Source organism: Amborella trichopoda, chromosome 13 (genome assembly GCF_054954075.1).
Source record: "Amborella trichopoda isolate Santa Cruz 75 chromosome 13, AtrichopodaSantaCruz75HAP2 v2.0, whole genome shotgun sequence".
In the NCBI taxonomy this organism is placed as follows: Eukaryota; Viridiplantae; Streptophyta; class Magnoliopsida; order Amborellales; family Amborellaceae; genus Amborella; species Amborella trichopoda.
Genome location: NC_142348.1, coordinates 29,002,294 through 29,024,745, shown reverse-complemented (window position 1 = coordinate 29,024,745; position 22,452 = coordinate 29,002,294). Strand labels below are relative to the sequence as shown.

The following is a 22,452-nucleotide window of genomic DNA, read 5'->3' as shown; positions in this document are numbered from 1 at the left end:
CAGTGTCCAAAATGATTGAACAGATGATGCGTAACTTTTTATGAGGTTCGGGAGATTTTGGCAATAAATATGATGTGGTAAGTTGGGAGAGGATTTGCATCACAAAAAAGAGAAGGTGGTTTGGGAATTAGAAAATTCAAATATGTGAATCAAGCTTTGCTTTCGAAGTGGTGGTGGAGATTAATGAGCCATGATGAGATGTTTTCGAAAGATATATTAATAGCCAAGTATGGAGTGTACTAGCATAATCTTTGGATAGGCAGCAGGGGAAGGGGTGTTCTTAAATCGCTGATATGGAAAAGAATTATTCAAAACAAGTTGTTTATGATTGGTGGTTGTAAGTGGATTTTGAATGACAGCGGAAAGATATCTTTTTGGCATTATAAGTGGGTGGGAGATTGTTGCTTGGTTTTTGGAGCGACACATCTCAAATCTTTGATTGGGATGCAAATGTTTGGTCTTTAAACTGGAAGTACAACCGAGTTTCGAACTCAGTGATTGATCAATATACTTCGATGCTTGGGGATATTCATGGGTTTATGCTGCACAAAGAGAGGGAAGACGAACTGGTTTGGGAGACTGAGAAAGACAATATTTTCTTAGTTAAATCAACGTAAAGTCTGTTGTTTCATGATAGGATCCAGTGGAGTAGGTCATTATTGAAGAGAATACGGTGTTGGAAGGTCCATTTCAAAATTCAAAATTTTCTTATAGATTTTATTTCAAGGAAAGTCGCTTATTGTGGATAAGATCATAAAAAGGGCATGATTATTACGAATGTTTGCATTCTTTGCAAGGAAAATGATGAGAATGGAGATCTGTTCCTTCATTGTCCTTTCTCTTCTCACATCTAGATATGGGTTTTTCAAAAAATTGGACATATGATGATGGTGCCGAGTAGTCATATGAATATTTTGGGTATCGTGGAGTTGGATTCTTTACCAATGATGGGCAAGATGATTTGGGAGATTGTAAGAGCTGTTGTTTTTTGGGATATCTAGATAGAGCACAATAGGACCTTTGATAACAAAGATCTGGAGGTGGAATTGGTTAAAAGAAAGATTCTACATTCAATTTGGAGTTGGTTCTCGTGACAAATGAAGGGTTTGGAGTGGTCAAAGTGGATGTTGAGATTAATTTGCATAATTTGATGCTTAAAAGTAATGAAAGTAAGACCAAAAGGTAGGTGGAACTTACCTATGCTAGGAAGTATCAAACTTAACTTCGATAGAAGCTCATTAGAAAATTCAAGCCTATTTGGAGTTGAAAGAATTTTGCGAGATGCATTTAGAGAGGTGATCTTTTGTTTTGCTAGCCCTTGTGGGAAGATAACCATTAATGAAGCGAAATTGGCTGCATGTGTGGAGTTCAGATTGTGAGACGGAAGAATATCAGAATGTCATGTATTGTTGAAAGGGAATCTTTGAATGTGATAAATTGATGCAATAAGATATCTAGGCCACCATAAAGCTTGAAGAGGAAATGGCTAAATATTATGAATATGTACGAGGGTCTCCAAATCTCATTTCAGCATGTGTATAAGGACAATAATGACATTGCTGATGGATTGGCAAAACGAGGGGTGTCTATGCAAAATTTGTTTATTTCGGATGTTTTCCCTTTTTAATTGGTTGTATTCTGTGACTGATTAATAAATCTTTAGTAACATTGTCGAAAAAAAAAAAAAATCTCTTTACTTACTTTTCCCAATTTCTAACTAGTGCCCTTCAAAGCCATTCCAACTCCAAAAGAGTTAACAAAAAAAAAAAAAAGTTCAAAAACTCATTTTATTGCCGATGGTATACAACTATATTATTTTATTTAAATAAAATCATACAAATTAAAAAAAAATTAAAATGGGCTCCTTGACTCGAGGAATTTAACAAGTATGGTCCACCTTGATAGCTTTGATATGCATGGATTGAATTAATATATTCTTTCTGCAGTAGAGACAGGGCGGAGGAAGACCACAATAACAGTGATGTTATCCTTGCTGCCTCGCTCGGCGGCCTCGGTGGCAAGTCTCTTTGAGCACATCCCTGGCTCTTTAACCGTATCTCTAATAATGGACACCACATCCTCGTTACATACAACATCCCATAACCCATCACTAGCCATCACCTGAGTGAGAGCACACGAGCCATTCTTTTATTGCTCTAATTCATGCAATATAGGTGCAATGTCAAATAAATCCCCTCGGTTTCGACTAAGTAACCAAAACAATTGGTAATGCTTTCTCAAAACTTCTAACATGAATGCTTTCTCTAAGGGTCATTCTTTTATTAATCTAATTCATGCAATAAGGTGCAGTGTCAAATAAATCCCCCCCGTTTTGACCAAGTAAGCAAAACAATTGGTAAATGCTTTCTCAAAACTTTTACAAGTATGGTCATAAAAAGTCTTTTCCAATCTTCAATTCACAATCCCGGCCCAATAATATACAAAGCTCTTTTCTAGTCCTCCCATTCACCATCCAGGTCAATCTTTCTGGAGGGGATTCCAATTCCTTATTCAATTAATTGCTTGCTCATAGTCTTGGATTCTCGAAGAATGAATAAGAAGTAAATTTGAACTGGTCAAGGTTGAAAAAGTGAAAATCTGATAAGAGATGCATTATGGACGAGAAATGTTCTTGTGAATGTTGTAATACTTGTAATGTTCAAAAACAAAAGGTATAATACTTGTAGATACCTTGCCTGAAACCGTGTTTTTGGATTTCAATGACAATGATCCCAAGTAAAAACAAAAATACTGTTGATTTCATCGACCAAGTTGAACTCGACAATTGCAACCTCAATAGGGGAAGGAAAAATTGTCGAAGATTCTTGAATTACGTATATTCATCCTGTCCAAGAGTTTTAGGGTGCTACAAAGGCAAGCACTAGAAATTCCCATGATTGAATAATCGAAAACTTTAAAAATACAAGATGCTGATGTCAAGACTCCAAACCTGTTCATGCGTGGAATTATAATATCAAAATTATAGAATTATAATATCATTTTTATTGGTTATTAGAGATCCTTACCAAATATTCATCATCCTCTGACAGTCGCACCTGAGTTATCTCAGGCTCTGCAGTCACAGCAGGCTTCAAGTCATCATCTCCAATTGATCGTGTAACCTTTGCAAAGAAAAGATTTGCAGAAAGTAAATTTGGCAGCCGTTCACAAGAAGAATATACGCGAGAAATGTTTTTATGAAATAACAAGATTCGATTCAACCCTAAAAAAGATAAGGCACTTGGGGTGGGATCAGATGAAATATCTTTTGAGAAATTAGAGCTTAGAGACCCTAGCTAGATCTACAGAAAGCCAAGGTCCTCTGACTCATGGACATGCCTAGCTTACTATTGGACCATCTAAAGAAATTCATTAAGTGACAAAAAATATCCAGTAATATTATTTTACCAGAAACAGATTTTAAATTGATTCTAGTAATAATTGATTTTTCCACAGTCAAATCACAACTAAATAATGAGAAGAGTAGAATCAGAAGACTGACACAAAACATCTCGACAATATAATCCAAAGAAAGATGTAGAAAACTGAACTAAATAATTTTGACATCCGAATTCCTTCTTAGAAAACTGAACTAAACAATGTAGACATCCGAATTCCTTCTTAGTGTGGGCATCGAACAAGCACAACTTGCTATTCAAAGAAAGACAATTTCCACCTTCCAATCCTGATCTCTGTAAATTAACACAAAGCACGTGAAGTGTTCCTGACACCAATTTACCAACCAGGACCTTGATTGTAAGAAAGGACAGGGGCAATGCCAGTATTTAAAGGGATTACAGTAGGAACTATCGAGGGAACTGGATCTATCCTCCAAAAACCAATATTTTGTCTAGTTCCCTACAGTTGACTGTATACTCATCATGATCAGGATATTGCAACTCATTATAGACTCTTCGATGCCCAACAAATTTCTGTAGTAAATCTTAATATTATTTGTAAGTAGCTACCTACATACTTGAATGTCATAATTTCTTATATACCCCAATGAGTCTTTCAGTGATTTTTACATTGATACCTTTATATTAGGGGATGAACTCCTCATTTTCCATTGTTGAGAATCAATTACTACAGTACTCTTAAATCATTTTCTATCTCACACTTACATTCACCCATTCATGTACTTCTTGAGCATATTCTCCTTCCATAAATCACCTACCTCCTCCCATACAACAACCATCACAACAACAAAGCAATAATGCTCTTTGATGCCTCCCTTCCACCTCACAAACACACGAGAGAGAGAGAGAGAGAGAGAGAGAGAGAGAGATGAAAATAGAAGGTCAAAATAGAAACATCCATTTATTTGATGTGATAATGATCCAAAAGATGGTGTGTTTTATTCTTACATCAATCTGGTCTTTTCGTCACCCTAAGCAAAATTGGTCCCACAATTTCCCTGTCAATGCTACAGTGCCAGGGAGGCCAAATGGTTAGACACAATATCACAATTTTCTTCAACCATGGTACTTTGACCCTCGAAGGCCTAGCTTTATTCATAGTATTGTTTGGCTTGTATCCTTCTCTGAACAATTTAGGATGAACATTACATCAATTGAAGAGGTATAATCACTATGAAAGATCGTCTGTAAAATGAAGATGAGGAACATTACAACAATTGAAGAGGTATAATCCCAAAGAGACCACTTAGTGAATCAATAATAGTAAAATTGAACAAGTGGAGACGGTGTTACCCTATCACAAGTCAAAGGAGCTTGGTTCTAGGAACATTGTATTAGGACAAACTTGCCATTGTATGAGTCAACAATCAACCTACCACAATTCGCACTAGAAAGTTCTCTCCAAGCCAATCGCCTCTCTTACACCCAAAGACTAACAAGTTCCTGAAATAGCCTTAAAGACCAAATGTGAAAGAAAGTGGTGCATCTGTGTTAGTTGAAATCTTTAAGGGTAATTTTGTCGCTTATCATCAACTCATTGAGAATTGGGGGTTCCATTCTTTGTTTATCCCATGTTGAAATCTACAGTGGTCATTCGAATAGATGGTGGATAGGAAAGAGGGGACACCAACGAGTGCGTATGAGTTGCAAGATGCCATCATTTCCATAATTTGCATGTGTGTTAATTATCATGAGCTGAATGAATACTTTCCATACTGTGGCATTTGTGTTGTAGAACATGACTGTAAAAACAAAATAAGATGCTGGTTTGATGATCACTGTTTATCATCCATTGGTATTTTACATTGCACAAGTATTGCTCACTGAACATGCATAAGTGCCACTCATCATGTAGGACTATCGGCCCATTCACTTGTAGTATGTACCATATATTGTCATCCATATGGTTCATCGGTATCACTCACATTTCAAAATTGTTTGACAATTGATTAACCAGAAACAGAATCAAGGTAGAGATCTACTTGAACTTGAAAATTTCTCTTGTGGAGGAGATCTGGTGGTAATATTTTGGAAAAAATCCCTATAGGACAGGGCCCTATGGATAATGTGCTGAGACCGGATTTCCACCACTAGACCCTCCTTTGGACAGTAGAGATAAGCCGTACCTCTGCTTAATGGCTAAAAGATAATAATTTGGAGAGTCATCAAGTTAACGTACAAGTGTTCTTCATCATCGGTGATAGGGATCACCAGTCTATACTGGAGTCCTCTATGAAACTTATAGGGCCCTGTCACACAGGACTGTCCTACATATCTTTTGACAAAATGCCAAAAGAGATGGAGCCATCTCCTATGTTTCATAGCTTTGCACAGAGTCTCTAATCATTGGCAAACTTATATTATTTCCAGCATTCGAGAATCTATATCATTAGATAAGTATAATCTTTAAATAGTGTCTCCATCTTAAACAGAATAACTAATCCATTGAAAGGCAGGCTGTTGAATCGTGAGTTCACAGCAAACACGTAAAAGATGGTGGCTCAACTTCATTTGCACCAATCAAATACTCCAGCAAGTTTCTAAATTTTGAAAATAACAAATGAGCATGACACTCATGGACAGTTCCAACAAAATTAGGGACCATCTTCATAGGATTTGCTAAAAATAACTGTGCTTCAGCATAACAACTTGAATGAGAGGTAGATTATTTTTCCAAAGGTGACTTATCAATGATTGCCTGCTATAGAAAGTTGTAAATCCTCTAGAAGAACATCCACTGGTGGCATCTAGCTGGCAAGATGAATCTTATCTCTTTATTGGAGAAATAAAAATTGACCATCGGCCATACTAAAATAGAAAATTGAATATCACAAGATTTATCCATATACTGGTTTACTCTTAGTAAAAGAATAGGAGAGGTAGAATGCAAAGTAACCTCCAACACCCCGAAGTTGAATTTCCTTGCATCTTCAGTATCAGAGACATCTTTAGTATTAGTAATGGCACAGCACCCAAGGCAGCCAAGAGATGACATGTCAAGGTGGGTCCATAAGGGACCCCATGAGAAACCTAGAGGAACTCTAGGAGGGGTATGGATCCCTAGGAGTATTTCCTAGTAAAAATGGACCACCATGGGGTTCCAATTAGATAGGATTTCTTGAGTGAACTCCCAAAACTGATAGGATTTATTTCTTTAATTATTTTCTAGTTGTAGTGGGTTTAGAGTTTGTCATCATCATCACCATCGTCATCATCAGAGCTTTATCCCAACTATTTGAGGTCGACTACACGAATCATGCTCTGCCATTCTACTTAATCAAAGGTCATACCCGCAGTAAGACCATAAGTCTGTATATCTTTCTCACTACTTCTATCCATGTCCATTTGAGCCTTTCCCTTGCACTTTTAGAGCAATCTACTTGAACCAAATCACACCTTCTAATTGGTGCTATATGGGGTCTATGATGCATATGGCCAAGCCACCAAATCTAATTTCCCTGGTCTTATAACCTATTGAAGCCACACCTAAGTTCCCTCAAATATATTTATTTTTTGAGTTCTATCGTCTCTTGTCTTGCGACTCATCCATCTCAACATCCTCATCTCAGCTACACTCATCCTATGGGTATGTTTTTTTTTTTATTGCCCAACATTTTGTCCCATAAAGCAAAGCTAGTCTCACATATGTTTTACATAACTTCCCCTTCAGCTTCATTGGTATGTGGCAATCACATAAAACTCTGGTCGCACATCTTCATTTTGCTCCACTCAACTCTAAGTCTATGTGCGACATCGTCCTCAATATCTCCCTTTTTCAGGATTATCAACTCAAGATATTAGAAATACTCTTTTTTAGGTATTTTGTAGCCATCAATCTTAACTACTTCCTCGTTTCTACTCCAATTATTATTAAACTTGTTACTATATATTCTGTCTTAATCCGACTAATCTTAAAACTGTTGGGGTTATGTGGCCATTTAAAGGCCTTATAAAAGTATATGCTGAACCTATTCATAGTGAAATGTTTGCTCCAGTGGGAGTGTGGTACAGATTAGATTGTGAGGCATTATTTATTTTGAGAATCACTTGAGTTTTGATTGGTTATGGCTTAGGGTGATGTCTAAAACCCATAGCCATGGGCATTTGTACATAACCGATAAGGGTTTTGATGTGGGGCTATCCCTTAATGAGATTGGAGTTGTGCCTAGGGCGGTTGGTCAAAGGATAAGTGCCAAATCCTTATCATTACCATCACACGGCATGTACAATAGATATTTGTCTAGGAAGCGGCCCCCTAAATGAGGTTGTGTGTTGTGTACATATGCCGAAAAGATGACTCCCTACAACTCTGGACCGTGTTGAAATGACCTATGGCGCATAGTGCTGGAATGGGGCCTGGACTTGTCCTCAGGGAGGGACATGTAAACCATGGATTAGGATCATGTCTCCTTCATTTATTGGCTTACTTTGATCGTCTGATCATGAACCCTTGTGAAGGGCTGTAGGTCATGATAACTACTGTACTAATTTGAGAAGGTACAGTGAGACGCAGTTTATTAGAAGCATGGAGTCCTCAATATAGTTGTTATATTCCTAACTTTTTAGATCCAATTCCCATCAAATCTTTTTAAATATGTTTAATGACGTTCCTATTATATTTTAGATAATTAAAATAGATACTTTTTTTTATGAAAAAAATATTTTTAATAAGGAAAGAATTTCAGGATTTATTTTAATGAAAGAGAAAAAATAAAATATTTAAAGGTTTTATAAAATTCATTTTAATGTTTAAAAAAATTAGCTGGGGTATATTGGGCTTTGGGCCCACCACATATAAGCCCACCTTTGGGGGCATAGGGTCCACATGGCCTCCCTTGGGTGGGGCCCCCACTTCCCCCTCTCTTTCCTATTTTCTATGGCTTGTGTAGTAAGTCATCGACTTGTTTAAAATTTAAGGAAAGAGTCTTGAAATTGATTTGCAAAAAGATAATATTTTTATCTAGACAATTTTTTATGAGAATAGAGTTATGGAAACTGAGGGATAATAGTTCCACCTCATTCCTTTTAATCATGATGGCAAATCTAAAGAATGAATGGATAAGATTTCTTCAGCCCTCAGGTCTCCATGATCAAAGGTCAAGATTGAGTCTCATAATGATGACATGACCCTAACCCTAAAAACTCTAACCTCTATATTATAAATACTCTCTATGGGATCTTCTCTGCAAGCATGTGAACTTGTGGCCTCCCTCTCTCTAAAACCCTTGGGCAGGTACACCCTTCTCTATCTCTCCTATTTCTCTCTCATCTCCTCTCACCTAGTTAGGGTTAAACTTTGATAGAAGGTAGGAACCCTAAAGGGCTCACCCAAGCCACAGGGGTGGCATGCCCTAGCCTGAACATTGGTCGAGCCCTATCCCATGTCATACTCTCAAGTGGTTTTTCTTAAGCTTCTCGAGTTATGAGATGACTTTATACTGAGACCCCATGCACCATTGGTGGAGGAGACCCAGTGTGGGGTGTGTAAAGTCCTTGGGGGTAATCTGAGATAAGGCATGCAATATTGTTTTATTTCATGTTTTCTTGATTTTATTACAAATATGATGTAATTTTCAAATTCATGTTATGAATGAGTTTTTGTTTTGATGGCAAGCGAGAGTCCTTAGCATTCTTTGTGATTTTATTGGTTCATATATTGTATTTGGACACTTGTAAGTAATCCGGGTGGTGAAATAAAGAAAAAGAAAGAAACATTTTTATCAGTATACACTTTCCCGAGTTACATAATCCTACGTTCATTGCTATCAGAGTTAGGACTTCTTGCTACCATCTTCTTTTTATTTTCATTATCTTGCTGCAGTTTGGGTCAAGAAAAATGACAGCAAAGAGTTTCATGGCCAAACTCTTTAAGATCGGAAAGGTTTGATCGAAGCAATCACTCATCTTGCAAGCGAAAAGTGGGATACATCCTCAATGAGGAGAATCTCCACAATATGCTTACTTAAAACTCTCCACCTATTTCTAGAGGGAATACCTCTTAATCTACTAGAGAGGAATATGCCTAGAGGGAGCAGAAAAATATGCTTACCAAGCATATACTACTTGTTTCGATGCATGATTCCCATGAATTGGACTACGAAACTTTGGGAACCGCCAAAGCCATTCACGAGAGGCTAGAGAAGGAATTTGCTAACCCTTCTCTAGTCAAGAAGACCCTTATAATGAAGAGGTACAACGATCTGAAAATGGTGGAAGGAGCCAAGATCGCTGAGCATGTGCACACGTTTGGGGCCCTAGTACACAAGCACAAAGCCATCGACATGAAGCCCACCGAGCCCACGCAAGTTTGCTATCTTTTAAACACCCTACCTAGCTCTTGGGAGGTGTTTGTATCCTTAATTGCTGCCAGAGAGACTGCTCCTAAGTTAGAGCCAGAGAGACTGCTCCTAAGTTAGAGGAGCTTGTGATCCTTCTAAAGGCAGAGGAAGAAAGAAAAAGCGTGCATGATGCACCCGCACTCCGTGATGCAGTGTATGTGGCTAATTTTAAGCCAAAATTGTATAGTTTTAAGAAAAGGGTAAGGGCAAGGGAAATTACAGCAATAGTTATAAAGGAAAAAAAATAGGAGTAACGAAAAGGGAGAGAGGGAACCGAAAAATAGAGAACTCAAAGAAAAGAGAGTGTTTTAAGTGCGGAAAAGTGAGACACATAGCTAGATTTTGTAGAGAGAGATGAAATAATACTGGAGGAACAAGGAACATGGTTGTAGTGTTTGAATCTATGCTAGCTGATCCCAAGGGTACTACTTGGTATTTTGACTCAAGTGCTACAACCCATGCGTCAAACTGCAAAGATGGATACTACAATTTCCAACCAATGGACCCCAGTGAGCAATTTATATACATGGGTGAAAATCAAAAGACTGAGATTTTGAGCTTTGGGGGCTATGTTTTGAATCTAAAAAATGGGGAAGCAATGATCCTAAAACAAACACTTTATGCTGATGAGTAAGGCCAAGGTAGAGAACCAAACTAACAAGAAAATCAAAGTCATAATAACCAATAAGGGCGGTGAATACTCCTCACAACTCTTTCGAGAGATGTGTGTAGAGCATGGCATAAATTATAAATTTACCATGTGCTACACACCACAACAAAATAGTGTAGCTAAGAGATGGAATAAGACCTTGGTAGAAATGACGCGGAGCATGATGGGGTATACAAAGCTCTCCCTAGAATTACGAAGAGAAACAGTATTGAGGGAGAGGTACATCCTCAACCATACTCCCACTAAGGCATCCCACTTACTCCACGCGAGATATTCATTGGTTGTGCTCCACCCCTTGACCATCTAAGGGTGTGAGGATATTCAGCCCATGTTCTCATTCCATACCAAAACCGAACCAAACTTGATCCCAAAACCGTGAAATGCATCTTTATAGGATACCCAAAGCATAGTAGGGGCTATCGTTTCTTTAGCATAGAGAATGGGGCAGTCCTAAAAAATAAGGATATGCCCACTTCTTCAAGGATGAGTTTCTCAAGTGTACTCCAAAAAAATTCGATCCCTTTGACATGGTGAGTGACAAGGTTGAGACTTGTGAACCTGAACCACAACCCCTTAAGAGAGACAACCGAATTAGAAGACCACCCTAGTTCTTCACTTTCTGGTGGAATACTATGAGAGAATTGGGGGGATGAACCTAATAATGAGCTTGCAACCTCTAAAGAAGCCTTATCCGATCCTGAGAAAACACAATGGAAAAATGCCATGAATGAAGAATACAACTCTATCGTTCAAAACCAGGTTTCGGGATTAGCGCCTCTACCTCATAACTGAAAACCTATAGGATGAACGTGGGTGTTCAAGAAAAAATTGAACTCTTAAGGGAAAACTTGAGAAATACAAAGCTAGACTTGTAGCCAAAGGGTTCACCCAAAAAGAATGGATAGACTAATATGAAACCTTTTCTCCAATTGCGAAGTTCTCATCCATTGGGATCTTCATTGCCATAACAACTCACTTTGACTTTGAGCTCCAACAAGTGAATGTGAAAACGGCCTTTCTAAATGGGGAGCTTGAAGAATAAATTATGAAATAACTTGAGGGCTTCATAGAAAAATTAAAAGACGACTTGGTTTGTAGGCTTCAAAAATCTCTTTATGGCCTTAAGCAAGCTTCACGGCAGTGGTACATAAAATTTCAAGAGACCTTGTCTAAAGCAAGCTTTACCTCTAACCAAGAGGATTACTGCATTTATGTCAAGACAAGTGAGAGTGATGTGGTGCTCATCTCATTATATATGAATGATATGTTGATATTCAGTACCTCGATGGCTCTAGTAAGGCAGATTAAGGATTTCCTTTTGCAACACTTTGATATGAAAGACTTAGGGGAAGCATCATACGCATTGGTCATAAAGATAACAAGAAACAGACAAAATCAGACCATTCAACTTTCCCAAGCCACCTATTGTAAGAGGATGATCGAAAAGTTTGAAATGGACAAATGTAAGCCCATATCTACCCCTAAAGCAAGAAGACCAAGTTAAGCCTGCGAGGATGAGAGGAAAGGCATGGAAAGAGTACATTATTCTAGTGCATTAACGTCACTTATCTACGCCATGTCAGGAACAAATTCAGACTTTCTTTTCCCATGGGTGTGGTTAGTTGTTTCCAATGCAATCCTGGACTGGAATATTGGAAGGCGGTTAAGAGAGTGCTTAGATATTTTAGAGGGACCACGGATTATGCAATGACGTATGAAGGAGGGTGGCACATAGTCATACAGGGAAAATCAGATGCCAATTATCAAGGAGACCCTGATGACATGAAGTCGACATTTGCTTATGTCTTCATGTTAGTGGTGGGGTAGTTTCTTGGAAGTCCAAGAAGTAGGACATGGTAGCCCTGTCCACCATGGAATCCGAGTATGAGACGTGTTGTCTAACAGCCAAGGAGGCTGGTGGATAAAGAAGTTTCTCAACCAGCTCATGTTCGAGCTTATGAGATGTTTGTATGTGAGAATCTTCTATGACAACCAATCTGTCGTCTGTGTGACTAAGGAGCCGTGCTTTAACAAGAGCTCAAAGCATTGTAAGAAAAACTATTACCACATTCGAAACGAGATCCGACTCAGTGAGATAGAGGTCGCATATCTTCCAACAGAGGCCATGCTTGCAGACCATTTGACCAAGCGTTTAGTGGCGCCTGTGTTCGCTAAACATGTACACAGGCTGGAGCTGAGAGAGAGTGAGGGAGAGTAATTGTAAGGCCTTCAAAGGCCAAGAGAGAGATGTTGGGGTTATGTGGTCATTTAAAGGCCTTAAGAGAGCATGTACTGAAACTATTCATAATAAAATGTTGGCTCCAGTGGGAGTGTGGTCAAGATTGGACTTTGAGGCATCATTAATGCCAAGACTCACCTGAGCTTTGACTGGGTATGGCTCAGGGTGATGTCTAAAACCCGTAGCCCTGAGCATTTGTGCACAACCAATAAGGGTTTCAATGTGGGGTTATCCCTTAACGAGGTTAGAGTTGTGCCCAAGGTGGTTGGCCAGGGATTGGATGTAACCTCAGTGTGTGATGGTTGGTCGAAAAGATCAAGGACCAAATCCTTATCATTACCATCACACGGCATATATACTAGATAACCGTCCGGGAAGCGATCCTCTAAATGAGGGTGTGTACATGTACCAAAGAGGTAACTCTCTGCAATATTATACTGTGTTAGAATGACCCATGGAGCATAGTGCACGAATGGGGTATGAACTTGTCCTCAGGGAGGGATCTAGATCGTGTCTCCTTCATTTATTAGCTTACTTTGATAGTCCAATTATAAACCCTTGTAAAGGGAAGTGGGTCATGAGAACCATTGGGCCACTTTGAAAAGGTGCAGTCCGATGCAATTTACTAGAAAGAATAGAGTCCTCAATATATTTGCTATATTTCGAACTCTTTGGATCAAATTTCCATCAAATATTTTTAAATATGTTTAATTATGTTTTAATTATATTTTAGATAATTAAAATGAATTTTTTGACCTCTCTAGATATTTTATTTTATTAAAAAAAAAATTTAAATAGGAAAAAATAATTTGTTGGACTTATTTCAATCTAAGAGGAGAATAAAATATTTAAATATTTTATAAAATTCATTTTAATATTTTACAATATTGGTTGGGGTGTGGGGTCCCAAGGAGTATATTGGGCCTACCACATATAAGCCCACTTTTGGTAGCATGGGGCCCACATGACCTCCCGTGGGTGGGGCGCCCCACTTCCCCCTCTCTTTGCTATTTTCTATGGCTTGTGTAGTAAGCCATCCACTTGTTTAAAATTTAAGGGCAGAGTCTTGAGATTGATTTGATTGATTTCAAATAAGAAAGTGCATAGGTTAATTGAAATTGATTTGCAAAAAGATAATATTTTCCTTTATGCAATTTTTTATAAGAATAGAGTTATGAAAATTGAGAGATAACGTTTCCACCTCATTCTTTTTAATTATGATGGCTAAACTAATAAATGAATAAATGTGATCTCTTCAACCCACAAGTCTTCATGATCAAAGGTCAAGATTAAGTCTCATAATGACAACAAAACCTTAACCCTAAGAACCCAAGCCTCTATATTATAAATACTCTCTGTGAGATCTTCTCTCCACACGTGTGAACTCAGTGGCCTCTCTCTCTCTCTAAAACCCTAGGGCAGGCATGGCCCTCTCTATCTCTCCTTATTTCTTTCTCATCTCTTGTCACCTATTAAGGGTTTAAACTTTGATAGAAGGTAGAAACCCTAAAGAGCTCACCCAAAGGGTCATGTAGCTTACGTGCTGAGCCTTGGTCAAGTCCTATCCCAAGTCATGCTCTCAAGTGGTTTTGTCTAGAATTCTCGAGTTATAATACCAGCTTAGACCGAGATCCTATTTGCCATTGGTGGAGGAGATCCAATGTAGGTATGCAAAGTCCTTGAGGGTAACCTGAGGCAAGGTATGCAATATTGCTTTATTTCATGTTTTCTTGATTTTATTCCTGGTGTTATGCAATTTTCAGATTCATAATATGAATGAGTTTTGTTTTGATGGCAACCAAGTAAGAGTCATTGGCATTCATTGTGATTTCATTGATTCATATATTGTAATTGGACACTTGTAAGCAATCCGGGTGGTGAAATAAAGAAAAAGAAAGAAAAAAATTTATCGGCATATACTTGCCCAGGTTACATAGTCCTTTCAAAAGCCTTTATATTCTAGAGCATCACTCCAAAGTTCTAACTTTGTGTTGACACTGCTTCTAGCCTCATCGATCAAAACTATGTCATCTGTGAACAACATACACCATGGTACCTCATCTTGTAAATGCCTAGTTAACTCGTCCATAACTAAACAAAGAGATATGAGCTCAACAATGACCCTTGATGTTGGTATATTATCGCTGAAAACTCACTTGTCTCTTCACTAGTTGTCCATATGCGATTTAGCTTTCTCACGTACATATCCCTCACCATGTCAATCTAGCATCTAGAGACTCCTTTCTTTTCCAACACCTGTCAAATTGAATCTGATGGTACCCTATCATAAAATTTCTCTAAATCAATGATGAGTGGACGTCTTTTTCCTTCTCCCTGAACTTCTCAATTAGTTGCCTAAGTATGAAAATGGCATCAATTGTTGACCTCCTCGGCATAAAACTAAATTGATTTTCTGATAAACTCGTTTTATGGCTTAGTTGTTGCTCAACCCCTCTCTCTCATAGCTTCATAGTGTGGCTCATAAGGGGGGTTTAGAGTTAGCATCCATAGAAAATAAAAAGTTATTTCCTATACTAATTAATCGTCTTTTAGTTTGATAGCTTTCTTGATTGTTTTATATTGTAAGTATGAATAGAGTAGAATTAGGGAATATAGTTGTTGGAAAGCCAATGACACCAAATTGTTTTAGGAATTGGAATCACAGAATTGTGGGTGGCGGATGATTCTTATAGTCAGAATCGTCGACCATAGTGCATATCACATGAAGCAGGATCCCTACCATTTGGCAATTGCGCTCTGATCCATTAGGAATCAAGATTCATACCTTGTTGGAGTTGTGGTCGCATAAACTTGGAATAGAGATGCCTAACTTACAGTAATTGCACACTAAACCACTTGGAACTAGGCAAAAATTTATAAAGAAATACATTCGAGAAGGCCAAAGATTTAAGGTTTTAGATTATCCATAAGCAAGAGTTCCCTTAGAATTGGACTTCATATATTAAGTAACACCTACCCAGGGTTCCCTATTATTGCAATCCATGTCTTTGATAGCCCTCTAACACTGGAGTCAATTTATTGAGTACCCTTGATCATAATCTCCACAACTAATGGAAACAAGGTCGAGTACCCTTAACCATAGCTATGAAGACCGGACCGAACAGAACCGACAGTCCGACCGGTCGAACAGACGACCGTTGCCTTGGCAGTCTGATTCAAGGTAAAAATCAGATTTGGTAAAAAATGGAACAAAACTAATGTTTGACTGGTTTTGGCTAGTTTCACCAGCCAACTTTAACCGATTTGACTAGATAAATGAAGTTGAACAAACGTTTTAATACATTTATTTTTTTTAAATTGATCATGTCTATTTTTCTTTCTTTTTTTCTAAAATCAAGTCCAACTGGTTCGACCAATGGTTGGACCAGTTTTGAATGGACCAAAAACCCTCATCGATTGGTGGCCGGTTCGATCCTAATACATTGTCCTTAACTAAGTAGTTTCCTAGAGTTTTTAAAATGAATAAGGAAAACAAATTGGTTTATTTAGTAATAACATATTTTTAAAAATATAATATTTCTTACAAATTCTCAAAATTTACAAATGATGTTAACTAGAGTTTGTAGACACGCATAGAGTTTTTATATACCCATCATATATGAGTCATTAATAAATTTTAAATAAAAAATTCCAAATAATGTCTAAAAATTCCAAGCATTCCACAAATTTTGGCAATCATTATAACACCTGACATTTTGGCAATCATTACACAGCTTGACTTGTTAAAGGGTGTTAACAAATATTGCATGTAACTAGTTAAAGCATGCTAGGGAATTCGTGTATGTGTGTAAAAAACATATAAAATTACAAATACAAATATACTTCCAAATGAAACTTCATTTATAGTGCACTACATTCTAATTCGTACAAATCGAATTCAAGTTCCTGTCTCACACTCCCGCACACATCATACTAATTTTACTCTCTCTCTCTCTCTCTCTCTCTCTCTCTCTCTCTCTCTCTCTCTCTCTCTCTCTCTCCACATTTACTTCTATAGTAAATTGATGAGCTGGAATCTAGATCGGTTGCATCACGAACTTTTGCATGTATTAATCATAAAATTTGGTGAAGTAGAATCTAGATTCTAAAGATATTGCAATAAGATTAAAAAAAGGCGGAATCACAATTACTAACTTCTAGGAATCGAGATTTGTGGCAATGCATTCATGGAAACGCATGATTGCAATTCTGCCGGAATCACTACCAAAGGTAAATGATTTCAGTAACTACATTTGGGAACCACTATAAATAGATATACAAGCCATAGGCCAAAGAATCAATTCTAGAGTTTTCAGTTGTAGTGAGAGGCCACCTTTAGAGGATGCTTTCCCCACCTCTTTTAGCAAAAAGAGTGATTCTACAAATCTAACTTAAGATTGGGAGAGTCTTTCCCACACGTTCGAGCCCTTTTTCCCCTTTTTGTGTGCTGCCTCTTTCTCAAACTTCCCCAACCAAATTCATCACAATGTTTCTACACCATCAAATTGATCCTCCCAAAGCCCATATAACATAGTCCACTTCCTTTGCAAACCCATCTTCATAACCTTAAGCCACCAACCCAAAATTAGCCTTAACTTCACCTCATTCCCTTCAAATCCATTAATTACCCCTGCCTGACTCACAAATTTCCAGCAATTTCTTAACAACCTCTAAACCCAAGCCTACTATTTTTCCGAATTACATCTAATCCTTCCCCAGTAACTTGCCTTTTATCCAATCTAGATCATAAACTCCCAAATCTTTTCCGAACTAGGAGACCTTGATATCACTAAAACCTCGCCATTCCATAAATCGGGTACTATTCCTAGACCTCCTAGGACTTCTATTTCTATTTGGAATCCCAACACGAGTAGCACTCCTAAAGCAATTAGAAAAACTAACCCGTTTAGGATACCAGTTCATAATTCTGATTGGACTCCAAACCTAACCTATTCACTTATTCCATCACCATAGAAATTTATCGAAGGTTGATACACCCATGTACAGCCTAATTACATTGGTCCTAACTCGTTATTGGAGCTTAGGAATCTTCAGGTTCTAGACATCTATGCAATTGGATACTCCGATGGGAAGAGTTTACAAGTCTACGCAAAATCGATAGAACTAGTTCCTCATCCAAATGGCTATAGAGTCCAATCAAGTACATGAGGTACACAATGTGTTAGTTGAGTACAGATCCACCAAAAGAACAGCAGCCAATGGCAATGGAGGTGCGAACCCAGAGGATGAGAAGGCTCAAAATTCAGGTTGCTCAATGGTTGGCAAACACTGCTGAGGGATGTCAAGGACAGTGAAAGTAATAATATATGGACGATATACTTGGGCTAGTAACCCTCAAGGGATTGATCTCTTGGAATTATAATTTGGGATTGTGGAAAGGACAATTAAAAGGGAAAACCATGGTGTGCATGAGTTGCACCCCTAGGAACACCATAATGTGTATGAGAGGTTAGGTAGAAAGTGTTTATATGACCCAGAAAAGGATGATATTTCTAACCCCATGGAAATGTGGAATCAATAATGCAGCCAAAAAAGCGGTCTGGTGGATGTGGTACCTCCATAGGTTGTGAGGTAAAGGCCAGTCTTTTCAATCCATGCACCAAACCAAGATTCTATGGGAAATTCCAGGCATGTGGATACCAATTGTGGTTTGTGTGAGACTGGACACGACATTAGTCACCTATTCTCCCACAAAGTGATGAGTTGGCACAACTCTTAGGTCATATAGAGTTTATGTGGGAGTTTCTTGCATGAATGCAAGGCTTCAAAAAAAGCTAGGCGGCCTGCCTGGCACCCAGCGCCCAACGCCTAGGTGGGTGCCCAGAACCTTGGGCGCCCTGCGGTGCAAATTCTTAGTTTTTTTTTATATATTTGCTATCCAAATACACATATATGCAGATATTTGTGTCAAAATTTGTAATTTATTCCATTTGAAATTGAAAATATCGCAAGTTCGCAACATACCTTTTTATATACAAACATATCACATGTCTCAGCCTCTCAGGTAATCAGGTTGAGAATAAACTTATTTAAAAGTTTGAACCATACAAAACATTTAAAAGTCTAATAGGCTACTGTAAGGTCTCCAACTCTCATATTCTCCATATTCCATATCTATAAAGCATAAAATAAACTATAATAACATCCAAGTCTCCAACTCTCCAAGTCGTCAACAAACTGACTTCCAAAACTATAAAAAAACCAATAAACCACACAACGAAATAGTCCAAAAAGGCAAAAAAATTACAAACCACATAACTAAATAAAAATCGTTCAAACTCCAAATGTCTAAAGCCCAAACCAAGATGGTGCAATAAAGTATTAAAGTTACTTCAAAATAAGAGAGAAGACAATCAAGACATCAATAAGAATCAGAATCATCATCTTCATTGCTTTCATCTGCATCAAAATTGAGGCCGTCATCATCAGAATCATCACCCTCTTCAACATATTCCTCTTCTTCCAGAGATTCTTCTGAATCTGCCTCCTCTTCCTCTATCTCCCTCCGTGAAGTACCAGCAGAAGAAGTTGCTTGAGTGGCCCTCCTATGATCAGAAGCTTGCCCCGAAGCCTCTTCGACCATTTTCCATGTCAAACCCTCCCCAGGGAAGACCTCCTCAGTACCAAGTTCACTAACTAGCCAATCTAAAGCATTCTCTATGTCTTTCGAAGAGATAGGGTCCTTCTTTGGCTGGTTTTTCTTCTCCTTGAGCCTTTGATTCTCTCTAACAAAAACCAAGTCATTGAGCTTCCTTTGCTCAAACCTATTTCTTCTCTTTGTATGCATCTATAAGGAAAAATAATGCATAAGTAACTATTATAGGTCTATGATCTTCTTACCTTTTATGAATCTATATTACAAAATGAATATGAACATATAAACAAAAAAAGCATATAAATTTTATTCCTTTAAAATAGTAAAACAGTAAAATACCATCTCAAACGAACTCCAATTGGCTCACAACCAGAAGAGGTAGTTGTCAAACTTAAGATCCGCATAGCCATCTTCTGGAGGTTTGGAGTGCTACTCTCATGTTTACTCTCATGTTGTCTCCACCATTGGGCTGCAATATGTGGGCAACCTTTATAATTAATTTAGGTATTTAACATTATCGGAACTTGAAAGAAAATTATAAATTTATATTTTATAAAACAAAAGTACATAAGTCAAAAGAATATTACCTGGTTCGTCTTTGTTTCTCTGCCTTAATGTCATATCTTTCCCAAATGACATCAAAGAACACTTGTACGAAATTAGCCCAAATTGCCCAATTGCTTCCAACATTATATGGACATTATTCAAACGAGCAGTGTTAAAAGAAATGTTCACATGGTAAAACCACCGAGCAATATACTGAATCACCCTGGTTCTATCTTCCTTTTTAAACCTATTTTCGATTGTCACCTATTTTTTCCCCTTTTCCCTGCCTTTCTCAATTACTGCCTCAGGGCTAGGTGTAAAAAAACTATCTATAGGCCCTCTCGTACGAGCCTTCTTAAACCCAAAAGCCCTCTTAGTCTTAGAGCTCTGAGTATCAACCATGGCTACCTCTTCTTCCCCCTCTTCATCATCATCTTCTTCAATTTCAATATTATCATAAAAAATATGAACCCCTAACTTTAATTCTCCTATATCCTTTCTTTTTGCAACTTTTTTACTCTTTTCAGCTTCAATGTACTCCAAAATTTCTTTCTTTACAAGATCTGGGACTTTCTTACATGGGGCGACATCACCTCTAATACCGGTAAGATGTTTCTTAAATCTATTTATGCCGGCATTAGAAACATGTCCACAAAAATTGCACATAATTTTATTTCTGTCGTTCTTATCCGGGTTAACACAATATTTTCATCCTGGATCTCCATCCCTAGTAGACCGCGCAGAAGACATCTCAAATTGCAAAAATATATCTCAAATAAAGATTACAGACTGACCTTTTCTACCCAATCTCTGATCTTCAATGTTGGTTATCTCAATCGAGCTACGAATCAACTTCTAATACCACCAACAGCACCCTAAAAATAATTTCAATTAGAAAAACAAATTTTTTTAATCCACAAGAAGTACTTTTGATTCTCAACAATTGCTTTAGATTCTCAGAAATAAGTTTAAGATTGAGAGTTTCTTGTTTTTTGTCAATTTGGAGTTGAAAAATAAACCCCTAAACTTCTTTTATACAAACTTGAGGGTTAAAATGACCCCTTTTGCCCTTTTGGGCGAAGTTTAAAAAAACAAAATCGTAAACTGTGCTAGGCGCCCACCCAGGTACAGCCGCCCTTGTTGGGACACCCAGGTCAAGGAGTGCGGAAATTTTTTTTGGGCGCCTAGGCACCGGGCGATCCCCTTTTTTAAACATTGCATGAATGTGGGGACATTTTTCCTAAGAGCTTACTTTTATCTCCAAGTGCCATGGCCTTCAAAAACCAGGTAGAAGATATTGTGTTTTGTGGCAATTTAAAGGCCATTAACTCCTAGTTGTTTTTATGTACCACAGTTATTTTTTAATACTCATGTCCTTATAATAGTCCTGGTTTTTGTGGGAGTATTGGGCTTTAGTGGGAGTATTGGGCTCTAGTGGTAGTACTGGGCTCTGTTGGTTTTTAAAGCGGTTTATAACATGTCGTGATGAGCAGGCTCTTTAGAGCCGACTCGGATAGCAGCTCTATGAGATTTAGAGCGAGCTGGCAAGTGTTAATGTACTCTAGGACTCTAGCCTTGGTTTGGTGTTCTAGGGACGAGGCTTGTAAAGTCAGATCACATCACAGGACTGGTCGCACCACAGGACTGGTTTGGGGTTTGATCCCAAGATGTATCTACCAAAGCAGGTTCATGGATGTCCCATCGTCGTTGATTGTGTCCAGTGGTGGTTAAAGTTGATTAGCTAATGGATGTATAGGCTACTGTGTGAAGAATGGAGCTTGTAAAGACAAGGCCTTAACCTCGATACTTTCATTCTTCTAGGGATACACACATGACTTCTGCATTGACCTAGAATTGGCTAGAATCCTGGATTCTGGATGGTGTACAGCTGGAGAGAGACCCTTCACTACCCGTAATGGAACCTTATATAGGGAAGCAGAAATCATTACAGAAATTAACTGACTTATGACTAATCCTTGAAGGGAAGACCTGGAATCCTAGGTGAACTTGTAATCTTATTTACTTCTTGATAGGTCTAACGGGCCAATCATGACCCCTTCATGAGAATACTTGTGGGTTATGGGTTTGTTTGGGTTGGTTTGAGGGTACATGGTAATTGCGAGCATTATCTAGGAGTGCCTAATGGAAAAGGAATTTTTTCCCCCTAAGGCATGCTCATTCTTCCAATGAGATCTTTCCTAATTTTTCCATTCATGTTTTTGAGGAGGAAAATACTTTTAGTTACCTCATTCTTGTATTATGTTGGTTTAGTAAAAGAATTTTTCTGGAATACAAGTTTGTTCTAAAGAAAGGGCTATTCTAGAAATAATATTTTTGTTTCAAGTATACTTGGAAATTACAAGAGAAAAGGAGAGCAGGGTTATAATTATCACTGTTGTACCATGTTGGAGCACACATTAGGGGGGGGTAAACATGGGCCACATGGGGTCAAGTTGGGCCCACTCCAATGGAGGCCAAGTGGATCCCACATGTGTCGCCCCTGGGTTGGCATGCCCCACTTGTTTTGGTTTCCCAGTTTGTTTTAAATTATGTGATTTTAAAGATTTGAGTCAGATTTTAGATTTCCTTGGATTCCAAAGGTACTAAGAAAATTATTATTTTCA

At 38.0% G+C, this 22,452-nt stretch overlaps 1 protein-coding gene across 13 annotated transcripts in view; it reads right to left on the bottom strand.

The window, feature by feature from the left end:
• Positions 1 to 1,785: 1,785 nt before the first annotated feature.
• LOC18444958 (protein kinase family protein / protein phosphatase 2C (PP2C) family protein) overlaps positions 1,786 to 22,452 on the bottom strand; it is a 32,982-nt gene continuing 12,315 nt past the window's right edge. For 6 of the 13 annotated variants that reach the window (XR_016047221.1, XR_016047224.1, XR_016047227.1 and 3 more), the window contains 2 exons: positions 3,027 to 3,122; positions 2,813 to 2,950 (listed from right to left, as the gene is read on the bottom strand). Coding sequence is in view for 4 of the 13 variants with exons in the window: in XM_011629022.3 (XP_011627324.1) it covers positions 2,915 to 2,950; positions 3,027 to 3,122 (132 nt within the window). In the remaining 9 variants the exon portion in view is untranslated. Of the gene's footprint in view, positions 2,122 to 2,812; positions 2,951 to 3,026; positions 3,123 to 18,754; positions 19,475 to 19,621; positions 19,752 to 22,452 lie in introns of those variants that run through there. The other 7 variants (XR_002282793.2, XR_016047223.1, XR_016047225.1 and 4 more) reach the window with 2 other exon arrangements.